The sequence below is a fragment of the Petromyzon marinus genome, unplaced genomic scaffold, assembly GCF_048934315.1.
Source record: "Petromyzon marinus isolate PM22_M1 ecotype Great Lakes invasive population unplaced genomic scaffold, UKy_Petmar_22M1.pri1.0 PM_G_Scaffold_141, whole genome shotgun sequence".
Taxonomy (NCBI): domain Eukaryota; kingdom Metazoa; phylum Chordata; class Hyperoartia; order Petromyzontiformes; family Petromyzontidae; genus Petromyzon; species Petromyzon marinus.
The window spans coordinates 199149-216356 of NW_027422697.1; the positions used below are offsets into that span (position 1 = coordinate 199149).

Below are 17208 nucleotides of genomic sequence, written 5' to 3' on the forward strand. Positions count from 1 at the left end.
CACGCTGCTTAAGTGTAACAATGGCTTTGGCCATGACAAGCTGGAGGGGAGTCTGACATACTCATGAGTAGGGCATGATGGCAAGAAAACAACGGCCTTTGCAACGCGCATACGTTTGCCTAAATATCCCTCACACTTGTCACTGCTTGGAACAACCACGACGCTATTCGGGGGGGGTGGCAACATTTTACGATGCTCCGCATTAGCCCGTAGTGTAAAACGTTGGCGTATTACGGCGATCCGTACGTGGCATGACCACACGTGACCGCGCGCCCACCACCAATGTTCCACCGTTTGACTTCACATCGTCGAGAGCCCGCGGAAGTGAACGGAGAGCGGCTCCATGGATAATGCACAGGAGATTTGGCCGTGCTCACCTCCGATGAGCCCTGCGGTGCAAGTTGGGATAAACAATGCATCCCTGATTGGAGGGGGCTCTCGCGGCGGCGGCTGCAGCGAGGTGTCGCACAAACGCGGTCGCAGATTGCACCTGCGGTTTGCGAGCTTCGAATCGTGTGAATGGCACGCAATGTTTCAGACACTGTTAATAGCTATTGATTATGCATTATTAATTTTTACATTTTCACGTCAAAATTTCATTTACACAACTGAAAATGTCTTAATTAAAAACCACAATTCACAGTTTTTTTTCTCCCAGAACCTGTATCCCCATGTCATTTTTATTAATCATGCCTTATTCCTGCTCGACCCTCCCCCTTTATCTCCCTGCAATTCTGATTCCTCAGCCAGCGCTGTCCACGCACGCAGCTCGGCGGTCGATCTTCACCGCGCGTCATGCCCCGGCTCGCCCTGCCCCAGCAAAATGGATCCTCTCCGCGTTGCCCTCCTTTGCCTGTGCTGCCTGCGCTGCGCCGTCACCGCCACCGCCGCCCAGGCCTCCGTCCTCTCGTCGGCCCTGCGCTACTCGGTCCGCGAAGAGGAGCCGCCGGGGACGCTCGTGGGGAACCTGGCCCGCGACCTGGGCCTCACCGCCGCGCAACTGCACACCCGTGGATTCCGAGTGCTGCAGGGCACCAACGCCTCCGACTACCTCGTCGTGAGCGCCGACAGCGGCGAGGTGCGGGTGCGCGGGCGCCTCGACCGCGAGGCCGGCTCGCCCCCGTCGCGCCGTGCGCGACGGGGGCGAGCCGGCCATCACCGCCACGGCCACGGTGCGCGTGCTCGTCACAGACGCGCACCCCGAGGGCCGGCTCCTGGGCAGCTCCGGCGACGATGTCGGTGGCAGCAGCGGCACCGGCGGGGGCGGCGCCTTCAAGACATCGTTCATCGTGATCGTGGCGCTGGGCGTAGTGTCGTGCGTCCTGAATGTGGCCATGGCGATGATCGTGCTGCACTGCAAGCGGGAGAACAAGGAGTTGCGCATCTACAACTGCCGCGCGGCCGACGAGTCCAGCGCGCGGCCAAGCCCGCGCAAGAACGACGTGATGCTGGTGCGTGACGAGCTCGAGGCGGCCGCCTGCAGCAAGGCGGGCTCCGATAGCGATCCGGCATCCGTCATCGCGCTCGACACCTACGAGTACCGGTCGTTCCTGCCCTCGGAGGCGGCGGACGCGCGTGCCGGTCTGACCTGCTGCTCGGCGGCTTCGCGCAGCCTGCCGCACAGGTAAACGATGTGAGACGCCCCCCTTTTTTAAGTTACCGCGCGGGCCCGGGGAGGCCTGCGAAGTAATCTCCGCTGAGTTTTCACTCCGTGACTGCCCTGGCAATAACTTAAGAAATATTGAAAATCAATCGTCCATCACGATTCATCATCTCCCCCCCTCCACCAAGTGTGCGTTACGCACAATGCAGCATGCACGGCGAGGGGGAAATACAAAAAAATTCTATACACATCTCCATAGACTGTCCACGTAATTAAATTTCAATCAAGTATAAAATATGTTGGGCCATAGTTGGCATTGTGTATGATTCATTGACTTTGCTGAAATTTCATCTCCATGCATTTTACTCCGGTTATCAATTATAATGTAATGGTGGTCGCATTTGTCGCTCGGACAGGCGAGGGTTGAGCAGCACGACACGGCGGGGGGGGGGGGGGATTCCCACGAGTCCGTGGGATCTGCTGGTGGCAGATGTTTAAGAGACTCAGCAGCGGATATAATGAGGCACATTAGAAGAATACGGATTGCCACAATTACGCAATACGAATCGTGCTGAGATCCAGGCACTCCTTTTGGCGAACTTAATATACGTTTAAAAAAAACACGAAACACGTGGTCCCAGCGAGGACCCATCTTCAAAGGTGGAGTATTTGTCGCGTTGGCCAATGGCCTGGCCGTTACCAAACCAGTCGGCGGAGACCATCACAGACGTGTTCCTTCATGGCTACGTATTAGACAAAGGCGCCCCTGAATGTCTCTTGACAGACCAAGGCAAAAAAATGTTCGTCGAAGCTGTTGAAGGAGGTTTGCGAGCATTTGGGTACCAAAAAGGTGGGTACGTCGCCTTATCACCCCCAGACGGATGGTATGGTAGAGAGGTTACGCAGAACCCTGACTTCGATGTTATGCCAACGTGTCAATGAAACACAATCCGACTGGTACACTTTACAGGTGTGCTCGCAGCATACAGTTCCGCCCCGCATGCTTCTACTGGGTTTTCCACGTTCTTTTTGATGTATGGAAGGGAGCGTGACCCACCGATTGATGTGCAGTTAAAACCGCTGGAGAAGTGTACTAGGATATCGGACCCTAGCACATGGGTGAGAAGCCGGGCATGTGTGACGAGTGCGGCAAGACGTTTTTCTCGCGCTCGGCCTATAATTATATATATATTTTTCTATTCTGCTTGTGTGTTAATCTATGTATACCCCGGATATTTTAAAGATGGCAATTCTCCTGCTGTATATCATACTGCTGTCCCTCCCGGCCATATCTAGTGCCACACTCAACTCTACAAACGGCTACCCTCGTTACTTTGCGTCCATACTTGTTGCTCGATTTGCCACTACACCTGCAAATGAAACAGCTCATAGACACTTCTACACTCCATCATTGTATCCTTTTAAACCCTATCTTTGTCCCATTACTTCACCAGCACTCCTTTCAAACTTCATTCTGCTCTTAAAAATAACACCATCTGCGAGCTGCTGCTATTCGTCCAAGGTTCACCGCTCTTCATCCTTTCACGGAAAATACTTGTGCAAACTATTAATTCTACTTTTCTTATTTCTGGGTGGTATTGAGCTTCATCCTGGCCCAAATATAAAGAACTCGTATAATTCTGTAGATTTTTCTGGCAGGAAAGGTGTTGGTGTTCTACATGTCAACATCAGAGGGCTTGTGATTGAATTAAGTCAACTAAAACTAGAAGTGGCAGATCTTTACCTGGACATTTTTTGCCTAACAGAAACATTTCTCACTCCTACCATCAATGACTAGCAGATTACGATTGAACTACAACCTTTTTCGGCTTTACTGAGTATCTAAAGGAGGTGGAATTGGCATCTATGTTCGTAATACTATTGCATGTTCACCAGCTCACTCCTTGTTTAAAAAATGTTGCTTTGAAGGTTTGGCTCTCAGAATAACTCTCCCAAATAATCAACAGATATTGGTAGTGTGCTGCTATAGACCGCCTAGTGGGAAGGATGTTGAAGCTGCATCGGCACTGAGAGAGCTTTTTGGGGGCCTGCCTAAAGGTGAAATAGTTTTAGTGGGTGATCTAAATTGGATTTGGCTAAACTCGCCAGCCATGGCCACAAATTTTACAGATGAATTTAACCTGTTTCAATTAATAAATGTCCCCACAAGACCCAACCTAAAAAATCCGGGACAGTCAACTCTGCTTGACATCCTATTGACAAATGCCCCTCACAATTTCGCACTGACTGGTGTTCTGGGTAATAACCTTAGTGATCGCTCCTTCATTTTTGGGGTGAGATCATCAGCCAGACCCAAAGCCCCTGCTAAAATTGTTGAGAAGCACTCTTTGAGGCACTTCAGCACTCAGGCATTTACTAATGTGCTTTACTCGGATATTGACAAGGTCTGTGATATCCCCAACCTGACTACGGCTTGGGAGACTTTCAGGTACAGTGGTCCCTCGTTTATCGCGGGGGATACGTTCTAAAAATAACCCGCAATAGACGAAATCCGCGAAGTAATCAGCTTTATTTTTTACAATTATTATACATCTTTTAAGGCCGTAAAACCCCTAACCACACACTTTTAAACACTTTTCTCAGACAGGCATTAACATTTTCTCACATTTCTCTCTTATTTAAACACTCTCAAAGTTCAAACTTTCGCAGATTTAAAAAAATAAGTACAATATTAGTAAATGAAACCAAAGATCAAAACCTGTTTTCAAGCCCAAACATTTTTGTAAATCTGGCTAGCCGAACGCATTTTGTACTCCCTTAGCTAATCAGGACGCAGAACAGATGTGCGGTTCTCCCTTAGCCAATCAGGACGCCGAACACAATGCGCGTTCATACTGTACGCAGGAAAAAAAAGCATGCGAAATTTCACTAAAAAAATCTGCGAAACAGCGAGGCCGCGAAAGGTGAACCGCGTTATAGTGAGGGACAACTGTACACGTTTCTGCAAATTCTTAACAAACATGCTCCATTGGTTAGATTTAAAACTCAAGGCAACCGCCCACCATGATATTATCCTTTGATTACAAAGCTCATGAAAACTAGGGACAAGGCTTGGGCATGTGCTCAGAAAAGTAATTTGGTAAATGACTTGCTAGAATACAGGATTTTAAGGAATAGATGCATCAAAAAAGTACGGCATGGAAAAAATGCCTACTTTTCCTCCATTCTCCTGGAATCACATGGAAATGCCAGGATTTTTTGGAAAACATTCAAATGTATCGAAAAGGCATCCAAAACAGATAATCTGCCCGTTGAGCTTAACCAAAATGAGGAATATTTTTCAGTTCCCAAAAAAATAGTTGACAATTTTAACTTTGGTTTAACACGTAGGCTTTCGCGACCAATATCCATAATAAAGGTTTTTGGGTTAGATCGCGTTATTTATAAATGTGTCGTAACCCTCCACCACCCGACACGGCCAATCAGCAAAAAAGTGTCACGTTGACAAAAGACAAATAAAGACAAAAAAATAATTAGCCCACCGGTGTGTTGAAGAGTGAATCCACAACATTTACAGTTTGAGTACGACGTTTCGCTGGTAAATACATCCAGCATCATCGGGTAATTCGCCAGAATGGTAAAGCCCTCGCTTGCTCCCGGTTTTAAATAGAGCAGCAGGGTGACGTCATCATTTAACTCATATCAGGTGCAGTGATCAGAGGCGGAGGGTATTGTAATTATATAATCGATTAGTAATCAGTCAATGGTTATGATTAGTAATGAGTTGTAGATTAGTAATTAGTTGTAATGTGTGTTAGTGATTATATGCTATTTTAGTAATCCGTTAATTAGTATGTGTTTCCCCATAAGGAATTGTAATGTGCATTCATATTCTTAGCTCCCTCGGCAAAGCCACGCTGAAGGTAAACAGGAAAACAACAAATATATATTTTATTATTTTATTGCTTCCCCCCAACGCGACTCCACCAAAAGAGCCAAGAACATGAATTACTGCAGTCACGAAAGCTTTAAATTAAAATGTAATGTGTATTATTTAATAATACGCTTCCAGGCCGCACTAAGCCTGTAGCTGTCAGAGCGATTAAGGTTATTTTTATTCCTCTCAATTTCAATGGATTCTCTAATTAGTCTTTGCCAGTAATAATTAGTTTTACACAACACTGCAACATTATCAAAATCAATTGAGTGTCCTTGTTGACAAGCATGTTCTGCCACTGCCGACAGTTGTGTTTGAGATAATTTAATATTTCTCTGATGTTCTTTTAGTCTTACACTGATGTTACGCCCCGTCTGTCCAATATAGCATCTGCCACATAAACAATTAATCCAATATACACCTTCTGTTGATAATTCAGGTAATGCGTCTTTAGTGCAAGATACTAGTTTTTGAATTTTGTGTACTGTACCAAATCTTACTGTAATGTTTTGCTTTTGCAAAACACGGGCTAATTTGTCAGTTACTCTTGAGATATATGGAATTTTTATTGTTTTAACAATCTGATCGCTTTCAGCAGTATTGCTTTGCGATCGTGATTTGGCATTCAGTGCTGTTAATTTGAGCATTATTGTAGCCATTCTGTCGTGTTTGATCTCTCTCACTAGACTCTCACCATCTGACACTGTTTTAGCCCGATGTATGAGCGTCTTGATAAGAGAGGATTTCTGAGCTGGATGATGATGTGAATCTGCATTCAGATAGGCATCAGTGTGCGTTTGCTTTCTGTAAACGCTGTGTGTTATTTTACCATTTAGGCCATGTCCAAGCAAAATATCTAGGAATGGGAGTGTGTTATTCACCTCCATTTCCATGGTGAACTGGTTGGCCAGGTTTTGTGCATTGAGATGATTTAGAAAATCATTAAGTGTATCTTTACCATGTGGCCAGACAACCAAAGTGTCATCCACATATCTAAACCAAAAGGATGGTTTTAATGTGCTCGAGGCAAGTGCTCTTATTTCAAAGTGTTCATGTACAAATTTGCTATAGCAGGGAATAAAGGAGAGCCCATTGCTGCCCCTTCCTTTTGTTTAAAGAAATCCCCTCTCCATAAGAAGTAAGTGTTATTCAAACAATGGTCAGCAAGTTTCGGAATATCTTTTGGTAAACCGGTATTCTTTACTAGTGTATCAAGTAATTTAAGCGATTCGCTCACTGGAACCTTAGTGAATAGAGAAATCACATCAAAACTTACCAGAATATCATCAGGAGTAAGTTTAATATATCTAATCACATTCACAAGATGTTCTGAATTTTTTTTATGAATGAAGATGTCCTACCGATGTAGGGCTGTATTTGTTTGGTTATATATTTTGCTAATTGATATGTGGCAGAGCCAATTGTACTATGGGTCGTAATGGGATGCCGATTTTATGAATCTTTGGTAGCCCATAGAGTCTAGGTGGTTTTGAGGCCCTTGGATTAATTTGGTATTGCTCATTTTTAGGGATTAATGAATTTGCAATTATTGCAGTGGTCTTCATAAAATCGGCATCCCATTACGACCCATAGTCAGTACAATTGGCTCTGCCACATATCAATTAGCTTAAATTGCTTGATACACTAGTAAAGAATACCAGTTTACCAAAAGATATTCCGAAACTTGCTGACCATTGTTTAAATAACACTTACTTCTTATGGAGAGGGGATTTATTTAAACAAAAGGAAGGAGCAGCAATGGGCTCTCCTTTATCGCCTGCTATAGCAAATTTGTACATGGAAAACTTTGAAATAAGAGCACTTGCCTCGAGCACATTAAAACCATCCTTTTGGTTTAGATATGTGGATGACACTTTGGTTGTCTGGCCACTTGGTAAAGATACACTTAATGATTTTCTAAATCATCTCAATGCACAAAACCCGGCCAACCAGTTCACCATGGAAATGGAGGTGAATAACACACTCCCATTCCTAGATATTTTGCTTGGACATGGCCTAAACGGTAAAATAACACACAGCGTTTACAGAAAGCAAACGCACACTGATGCCTATCTGAATGCAGATTCACATCATCATCCAGCTCAGAAATCCTCTCTTATCAAGACGCTCATACATCGGGCTAAAACAGTGTCAGATGGTGAGAGTCTAGTGAGAGAGATCAAACACGACAGAATGGCTACAATAATGCTCAAATTAACAGCACTGAATGCCAAATCACGATCACAAAGCAATACTGCTGAAAGCGATCAGATTGTTAAAACAATAAAAATTCCATATATCTCAAGAGTAACTGACAAATTAGCCCGTGTTTTGCAAAAGCAAAACATTACAGTAAGATTTGGTACAGTACACAAAATTCAAAAACTAGTATCTTGCACTAAAGACGCATTACAGAAGGTGTATATCGGATTGTTTATGTGGCAGATGCTATATTGGACAGACGGGACGTAACATCAGTGTAAGACTAAAAGAACATCAGAGAAATATTAAATTATCTCAAACACAACTGTCGGCAGTGGCAGAACATGCTTGTCAACAAGGACACTCAATTGATTTTGATAATGTTGCAGTATTGTGTAAAACTAATTATTACTGGCAAAGACTAATTAGAGAATCCATTGAAATTGAGAGGAATAAAAATAACTTTAATCGCTCTGACAGCTACAGGCTTAGTGCGGCCTGGAAGCGCATTATTAAATAATACACATTACATTTTAATTTAAAGCTTTCGTGACTGCAGTAATTCATGTTCTTGGCTCTTTCGGTGGAGTCGCGTTGGGGGGAAGCAATAAAATAATAAAATATATATTTGTTGTTTTCTTGTTTCCCTTCAGCGTGGCTTTGCCGAGGGAGCTAAGAATATGAATGCACATTACAATTCCTTATGGGGAAACACATACTAATTAACGGATTACTAAAATAGCATATAATCACTAACACATTACAACTAATTACTAATCTACAACTCATTACTAATCATAACCATTGACTGATTACTAATCGATTATATAATTACAATACCCCCCTCCGCCTCTAATCACTGCACCTGATATGAGTTAAATGATGACGTCACCCTGCTGCTCTATTTAAAACCGGGAGCAAGCGAGGGCTTTACCATTCTGGCGAATTGCCCGATGATGCTGGATGTATTTACCAGCGAAACATCGTACTCAAACTGTAAATGTTGTGGATTCACTCTTCAACACACCGGTGGGCTAAAGTAGTGAATTATTTGTCTTTTGTCAACGTGACACTTTTTTTGCTGATTGGCCGTGTCGAGTGGTGGAGGGTTACGACACATTTATAAATAACGCGATCTAACTCAAAAACCTTTATTATGAATTTTAACCTTCATTTTTCTGAAGCTGGTAATCTTTTTGATAATGTATTGGGAGTCACCCCTGCTCATGCAAATTCCTACACCCCTGTCCAAACATTAAACAAATTTAGTTTCCAGCCAATCCACGAAAGTAATGTTCTGAAACAACTGTCCTACCTTAAAGGGTCCTCCTCTACCGGAGGAGATAGTTTTCCCGTCCTTGCTCTACTAACTGTTGGTCACCTAATATACAAACCTATAGCCCATGTTTTCAATCTGTCCATCAAAGAAGCATCAGTTCCTCTAGAATGGAAACATTCCTATGTCCGTCCACTTCACAAAGGGGGCCCTAAAGATGATCCCAATAACTACCGACTGATCTCAATTTTGTCCCCATTGATGAAATTTGTTGAAAAATTATTGAACTACCAAATTAGCAGTTTCCTGTCCACCAACAATCTACTACATCTAAAACAATCTGGGTTCCGAAAAAAATACAGCACCCCATCTGCTGCATTAGACTCTCTGAATCAAATTTACAGTAGCCTTGATCATAAGCAGTTCTGTGCCTGTCTTTTTCTTGACCCTGCCCAAAGCTTTTGATACAGTAAACCACAACACCCTGCTTAGTAAACTAAGTTGCCTCGGTTTTTCCGAAAACACAGTACAATGGTTAAAAAATTACCTCTTTTCTCGCACCCAAACTGTATTCACAGATCGTTGGAGGTCAAACAGTGTTAAGATAACAAAATGGGTTCCACAGGGTTCCATCCTCGGCCCCCTCTTGTTCTCTCTTTATGTCAATGACTTGGGCACTGACCTGGATCATTCCAGGATAAATCTTTTGCTGATGACACGATACTGATTACTGCTGGCCGCTCTCCAGATGACGTGATTGCTAAGCTCCAGGGTGATTTCAACAAACTACAACATCAGCGAGTTGCTCTTAAACTAGTCCTGAATTCCTCCAAAACCAAGGTGCTATGCTTCTCACCGGGACTAAAGCAGGAAGTAATTTTTCCCCAATTACATTCCTTAAATAATTATCAAATAGAGCAAGTCAAGATCTATAAGTATCTTGGGGTCATCCTGGATTCAAAACTGAATTTTGAAGATCACATTGATTATATTGGTAAAAAGACAAATAAAAATTGGTTTTCTGTATCAGCACAAGCACTGCTTCCCCCCAATGTTCCGTTTGGAAATGATAAAAGCTACCATACTGCCTCTACTTGACTACTGTGACATCGTGTATAAATCAGCCCCAAGTACTGTACTGAAGAAGCTTGATTCCATCTATCACTCGGCCTTAAGATTTGCATTGAACTGCCCATATAGGACTCACCACTGTGATCTCTACATTGGGTCAAACTTAACATCTCTTAATGTTCGACGACTTGTGCACCAGATCTTATTTATTCACGATGTACTTACAAAAAATCTGCAGACTACCTACTGGATCTCCTCTCTGTTTCAAAGAACAAATTTGACCTCAGGTCTTCGCTCATTTACCAGCTTCACGTTCCCTATTGCAGTACAAAAACCGGAGGAAGGGCCTTTGCTATTGATGCCCCCAGGGTCTGGAATGCTATTGCCAATAAACTGCAACTTGAATCACTACCTATGAGATCTTCACTCAAAACTGCTCTAGAGGAGTTGTACACCCCTAGCTGCCACTGCTATTCAGTGACCTAAAATATGGCTCTCGGGTTTGATGTTACATATTAATGTAGTTTATTGTTAAAAATTCGGTCACAGTCCCTATGATCACTGTTACATTGCATTTATGGCTTTTATTTTGGTGATTTCGAAAACGTTTTTTTGGTTTGGCCAAGTTTTTGTTTATTGTAGTACGGAGTTAGACTGATGGCCTTAATCTTAGTTGTCTTGTGGTTGTTATTGTTGTTGTTGTTTGACTTGCATCCCACTGGGATTTTTGCACACAGCGTTGGTGTACGGTGCTATTTCAGGAATATTTTGATGGTTTTTTTTCCTGGATTTTCTGTTTGCACAGTGACATAATCACTTTAAGATGTTTTATTGTTCATGTTTTTGTTTTTTGTTTGTTGCGGTTGCACCCGATTCAAGAGCCGAATGGTTCACAGGGCTATACCAAATGGAACAAAAAAATGGAACCCCTTACGCCTTACCCTACAGCGATTAGATGAAGCTAGAGAGGCATCTGGGGGAACTCGGCCTTGCGACAGGCGGCCAACGAACGGCTCGTCAAGCCTCGCCAGTCCATTACCCTATGGACGCCAGGAGACAAGGCGTGGCTCCACTACCCCCACGTCCCGTTGGGTACCTCCCCGAATTACATGGCAGGGCCGGTCGAAGTGGTGGAGGTGCGGAGTCCGCAGTGCGTGCGGATTCAGTGTGGTCGCCGCGACTGGTTTGTGTACCTGTCGTGGCTAAAACGTTTTTTTCCGCCTGACGTTAGTCTTTTATCGCCACTTCCTGAGGGCCGGGTGTCTGGTCAGGCCGATGAGCTGGGGCGCACGTCGGCTGACGTCCTCCCTCAGGACAGTTTTATTGTTCCGCCCGCAGGGTCCAAGCGCCTAAAGGGGCCGACGTCACCGGTCAGACCGGCCCGGGGGGAACGGGGAAATCCGGAGCCACCATCGCCCGACCTCCTACCACATGAGGGTTCTTCGGCTCAGGAGGTGCTGGGCTCGTCGAGCCTTCTTCTGGCTGCTTCCGTAGCCGTCGGTGGACCCGCACCCTCCTCGCTTGACGGGCCGGCATCAAGGACTCAGGCAAAGACGGTTCGATTTAAATGACCATCCTCCGGCGTCGATGTGCACCTACACCCATGGTCCGCGACCGCGACTCGAGCCAGATGGGTCAATGGCTGACTCGGGCTCGTCTTGTGCTCGAGTGCGGTGTTTTATGTGCGGGGTGGCTCGTCCATTGTCAATAATTGCATCCAAGTTGTTTTTCTCTCTTCCTCCATCCCTTCTTCTCTCCTTGGTTCAAATTATTGGTTCTTCCTCGGTCGGGATTATTTGTTGTTTTTTTTTATTTAAAGCTTTCGTGACTGCAGGGATTCATATTCTTGGTTCTTTCGGTAAAGTCACGTAGAAGGGAAACAATAAAAATATATTTTCGTCATATTTTTGTTTCCCTTCTACGTGACTTTACCGAAATAATAAAAATATATTTTATATTATATTTTTGTTTCCCTTCTACGTGACTTTACTGAAAGAACCAAGAATATGTTGTATTGTTCCCTTGTTGCATTCTAGGTTGGCGGCCCACACATTACATTGGTTTTATGTCGGTCAGCCAAGACGGCTGAGTTTCATAAGGGGGCGGGGGGGGGGGTGATATAGAGACCTAAATGGCGTCTCTACGGCGTATATGCCGACTGCAACTACAAATGGTAATGGTGTGTGCACGTACCTCTCGAGGGAGCCGACGAAGACGTGGCGGAGAAGCAGGCCCCTACGGAGCAGGGTCCCGTCGCAGAGAGGGAGAGGGCATGTGCCAACTCAGGGGATTAAAGGGGGCCCGGAAACGGAGGCCCCGGAGGACATGTGATGCTGGCTCTGGTTCCGTCTCGAGAGACCGAAGTGGGGGCGTGGCCGGAGGTGCAGCGAGGCCACGTCTCTAGGACTGTATGTGCTTCATAGCACATAGGATGTTCTTATGCACTGTGCTAGTTGCGCACCACTGCCAACGAATGCTGTATCGCCAAATTATGACGCGAGTTACTTATTTGCCAGTCATAAAAAAACATTGGATGACAACGAGACATGACAATTATTAAAAAAGCCATCAACGACCACATGGGGGCCCACCTTGCGGGTGAGCCGTATTGCAGCTCAGTGGGGTTCGTTCCCGGTACGCAAGTTGAGCCGGATGGCTTTGCAGCCATTGCCATCATCATCATTGGATTAACCTATCAACCATGGACAGGAAGGTTTTATCCTAGCCAGGCGTGGTGGCCCATGCAAGCCTTTCAATTACATATACGACAATACGGCATGTAAACAAGTAATTTGGCGATACTGCTTCTACGTTGGCAGCGGTGCACAAGGACAACAGAAACTAAAACTCAATGCATTCATCAATATCACTGCAGCCTTAACAGAAAAAATATATGCCAGGCGACGTTTCGGGCAACGGCCCATATTCATATCACATCAAATGTGTTGATGGTTTAATTAAAAGTGGTTCGTCCGCAAGCAGGCGCACGCATCACCTGCCTGATGAACTTGGAAAGTTCCGCACGCGCAGCAGCAGCGTAACACTTGAAAGTCGACCATGCTGGTATCAATAACGAGCATGAACTTGTCAAGACACCAAACCGCGACAAGAGGCGATGTGGTGTAATTATAACGCTGATAACGACGCCGACGACGTTAACGCCCTGCCCGACGAAACTTTCCCGCCTTTGCTAAAGGGCCCAATGATGACGTCACGAAACGCGAGCGAGCAAAGACGTAATTTCGCCCGAAGGGAAATGACATCACGCGTGAGCTGTTGAGTGGAAGTAAGTCCAGGTGTAGAATTTTGACTTCATCATGACCGCGGTAAAATGCACCGATTGTACACTGATGTGATGATTCTTTTGCGTAGTGTATTATACAGGGTGTTTCAAAACGATGGACCCAATTTCAAAGCAGTATATTTCACGATGGCAACATTGTAATTGTAACATGTTGCCATCATGAAATATACTCCTTTGAAATTACAAACGGTTTAATGAGTTATCAAGTTTTACTAACCATTTTATAAATGCTCTATGTGCCCTCCACCTGCTGTAGGGACAACATCGAGACGATAGTTGAATTCGTCCCAAATGCCTCTCAAAGTGTCTTCTTCCACTGAAGTCACCGCTGCCGTGATTCTGTTAAGGGTCATCCATATTAGTCGCTAATGGTGGCACAAAAAGACGGTCTTATCCCCACAAGAAAAAGTCGCAGGGTGTGATGTCTGGGGATCTTTGGGGCCAAGAGTGTAGCGCCAAGTCTTGGGGTCCCGTGCGACCTATCCAACACTGGAGGCAGTGTGTCTTGCAAATGACTGAGGCTAGGGGCTGTTTGTGCACTCAGAGAAGCGTCTAGCGGTAATCATTTGAACCTTTATGCCCCGCCCTTTCAAGCGGTAAGATTTTCTTTCATGGGGCCAGTTTCGTGGTTGCAGAGATATAGCGATTTCAAATCGGGAGAATTTTTTTTTTCGCACCCTGTATACTCTTTTTTTCGTCGACCAAGGAACCCATGTCTAAGAGAAAGTCCTAGACTCTAAACATCTGATAGTTGACCCTCTTTGGTTCCAACAAGGCTGATTCTGGCTGATGCGAGACTCAATGTCGAAACCGACCCAGAGTTTGCCTGGGTTTGAGCCAAATGCCCTCTGTATGACCGATGGGATGTTTAAATAAATACTTTCTTTTTTTATCTGGAGATGTTCTTCGAATAAAATTTTGATTTAAAGCTTTCGTGACTGCAGTAATTCATATTCTTAGTTCTTTCGGTAAAGTCACGTTAAAGGGAAACAACAAAATAATAAATTATATATAAAACAATAAAACAAATTCTCACGACGTTTCGACCATAACACAAACGGTCGTCTTCAGGTCTGTTGGTTTGCATAAATTTATTTTTTAACGGTGCATTTATTTATTTATAATAAAAAACGTTAGCGCCACGCGCAGCGATTTGGCAGTTTATTTAGGACTAGTCCATCTATATTCTGAAAAGAGGAGGGGGGAGACGAATTTTTTTGTTTTATATATAATTTATTATTTTGTTGTTTCCCTTTAACGTGACTTTACCGAAAGAACTAAGAATATGTTCTTCGAATGTTTCAGTTGAAATTTGACCCATGGCACTTTGATTTTCTGAGGCATTAAGTTGCACTTAAATGAAAGATTACTGTCATTTAACTGAACATATTTTTACGGTATTTTACTTGTTATTAAATTTTTATACTTTTTGATTGTTGAAAGGTTTTCTGTTTCCCAATAGCACCGATTTGCTAACTATTCATATACCAATTAAAAACTGGTCATCAGAAAACATAAAAAAATATAATTCTAATCAAGGCCCCATCATGTAGAATGCGGTATTCAACTTGTATTATCCCCTCTGTGACCCATGCTCTTTGAATAAAGGCCATTGCTTGAAATGTCGCATGTTACATTTTTTATTTTAAGACCACTTTTTGACGAATTCTTTTTTTATAATTGCTAACCATCGTATTTAGACATTTCTAGAGTGAGTGATAAGACACTTCTAGAGTGAGTGATAAGACACTTCTAGAGTGAGTGATAAGACACTTCTAGAGTGAGTGATAAGACACTTCTAGAGTGAGTGATAAGACACTTCTAGAGTGAGTGATAAGACACTTCTAGAGTGAGTGATAAGACACTTCTAGAGTGAGTGATAAGACACTTCTAGAGTGAGTGATAAGACACTTCTAGAGTGAGTGATAAGACACTTCTAGAGTGAGTGATAAGACACTTCTAGAGTGAGTGATAAGACACTTCTAGAGTGAGTGATAAGACACTTCTAGAGTGAGTGATAAGACACTTCTAGAGTGAGTGATAAGACACTTCTAGAGTGAGTGATAAGACACTTCTAGAGTGAGTGATAAGACACTTCTAAAGTGAGTGCTAAGACACTTCTAGAGTGAGTGATAAGACACTTCTAGAGTGAGTGATAAGACACTTCTAGAGTGAGTGATAAGACACTTCTAGAGTTAGTGATAAGACACTTCTAGAGTGAGTGATAAGACACTTCTAGAGTGAGTGATAAGACACTTCTAGAGTGAGTGATAAGACACTTCTAGAGTGAGTGATAAGACACTTCTAGAGTGAGTGATAAGACACTTCTAGAGTGAGTGATAAGACACTTCTAGAGTGAGTGATAACACACTTCTAAAGTGAGTGCTAAGACACTTCTAGAGTGAGTGATAAGACACTTCTAGAGTGAGTGATAAGACACTTCTAGAGTGAGTGATAAGACACTTCTAGAGTGAGTGATAAGACACTTCTAGAGTGAGTGATAAGACACTTCTAGAGTGAGTGATAAGACACTTCTAGAGTGAGTGATAAGACACTTCTAGAGTGAGTGATAAGACACTTCTAGAGTGAGTGATAAGACACTTCTAGAGTGAGTGATAAGACACTTCTAGAGTGAGTGATAAGACACTTCTAGAGTGAGTGATAAGACACTTCTAGAGTGAGTGATAAGACACTTCTAAAGTGAGTGCTAAGACACTTCTAGAGTGAGTGATAAGACACTTCTAGAGTGAGTGATAAGACACTTCTAGAGTGAGTGATAAGACACTTCTAGAGTTAGTGATAAGACACTTCTAGAGTGAGTGATAAGACACTTCTAGAGTGAGTGATAAGACACTTCTAGAGTGAGTGATAAGACACTTCTAGAGTGAGTGATAAGACACTTCTAGAGTGAGTGATAAGACACTTCTAGAGTGAGTGATAAGACACTTCTAGAGTGAGTGATAACACACTTCTAAAGTGAGTGCTAAGACACTTCTAGAGTGAGTGATAAGACACTTCTAGAGTGAGTGATAAGACACTTCTAGAGTGAGTGATAAGACACTTCTAGAGTGAGTGATAAGACACTTCTAGAGTGAGTGATAAGACACTTCTAGAGTGAGTGATAAGACACTTCTAGAGTGAGTGATAAGACACTTCTAGAGTGAGTGATAAGACACTTCTAGAGTGAGTGATAAGACACTTCTAGAGTGAGTGATAAGACACTTCTAGAGTGAGTGATAAGACACTTCTAGAGTGAGTGATAAGACACTTCTAGAGTGAGTGATAAGACACTTCTAGAGTGAGTGATAAGACACTTCTAAAGTGAGTGCTAAGACACTTCTAGAGTGAGTGATAAGACACTTCTAGAGTGAGTGATAAGACACTTCTAGAGTGAGTGATAAGACACTTCTAGAGTTAGTGATAAGACACTTCTAGAGTGAGTGATAAGACACTTCTAGAGTGAGTGATAAGACACTTCTAGAGTGAGTGATAAGACACTTCTAGAGTGAGTGATAAGACACTTCTAGAGTGAGTGATAAGACACTTCTAGAGTGAGTGATAAGACACTTCTAGAGTGAGTGATAACACACTTCTAAAGTGAGTGCTAAGACACTTCTAGAGTGAGTGATAAGACACTTCTAGAGTGAGTGATAAGACACTTCTAGAGTGAGTGATAAGACACTTCTAGAGTGAGTGATAAGACACTTCTAGAGTGAGTGATAAGACACTTCTAGAGTGAGTGATAAGACACTTCTAGAGTGAGTGATAAGACACTTCTAGAGTGAGTGATAAGACACTTCTAGAGTGAGTGATAAGACACTTCTAGAGTGAGTGATAAGACACTTCTAGAGTGA

General features: G+C 43.5%; 1 protein-coding gene across 1 annotated transcript; it reads left to right on the top strand.

Moving 5' to 3' along the window:
* The first annotated feature begins 823 nt into the window (after window positions 1-823).
* Window positions 824-14975, top strand: LOC142910372 (uncharacterized). Its single transcript, XM_076059981.1, has 3 exons — window positions 824-996; window positions 1109-1624; window positions 11389-14975. The coding sequence occupies exons 1-3, from the start codon at window positions 824-826 to the stop codon at window positions 11483-11485; spliced, it is 786 nt and encodes a 261-aa protein (XP_075916096.1). The 3' UTR covers window positions 11486-14975.
* Window positions 14976-17208: the final 2233 nt, after the last annotated feature.

Excerpts from the sequence above, each read along its gene's own strand:
- LOC142910372 (XM_076059981.1), top strand. The coding sequence starts at position 824 with ATGGATCCTCTCCGCGTTGCCCTCCTTTGCCTGTGCTGCCTGCGCTGC. Across the intron at positions 997-1,108 it reads GACCTGGGCCTCACCGCCGC|GCCGGCTCGCCCCCGTCGCG; the intron begins GCAACTGCACAC and ends CTCGACCGCGAG. Across the intron at positions 1,625-11,388 it reads TCGCGCAGCCTGCCGCACAG|GGTCCAAGCGCCTAAAGGGG; the intron begins GTAAACGATGTG and ends TTCCGCCCGCAG.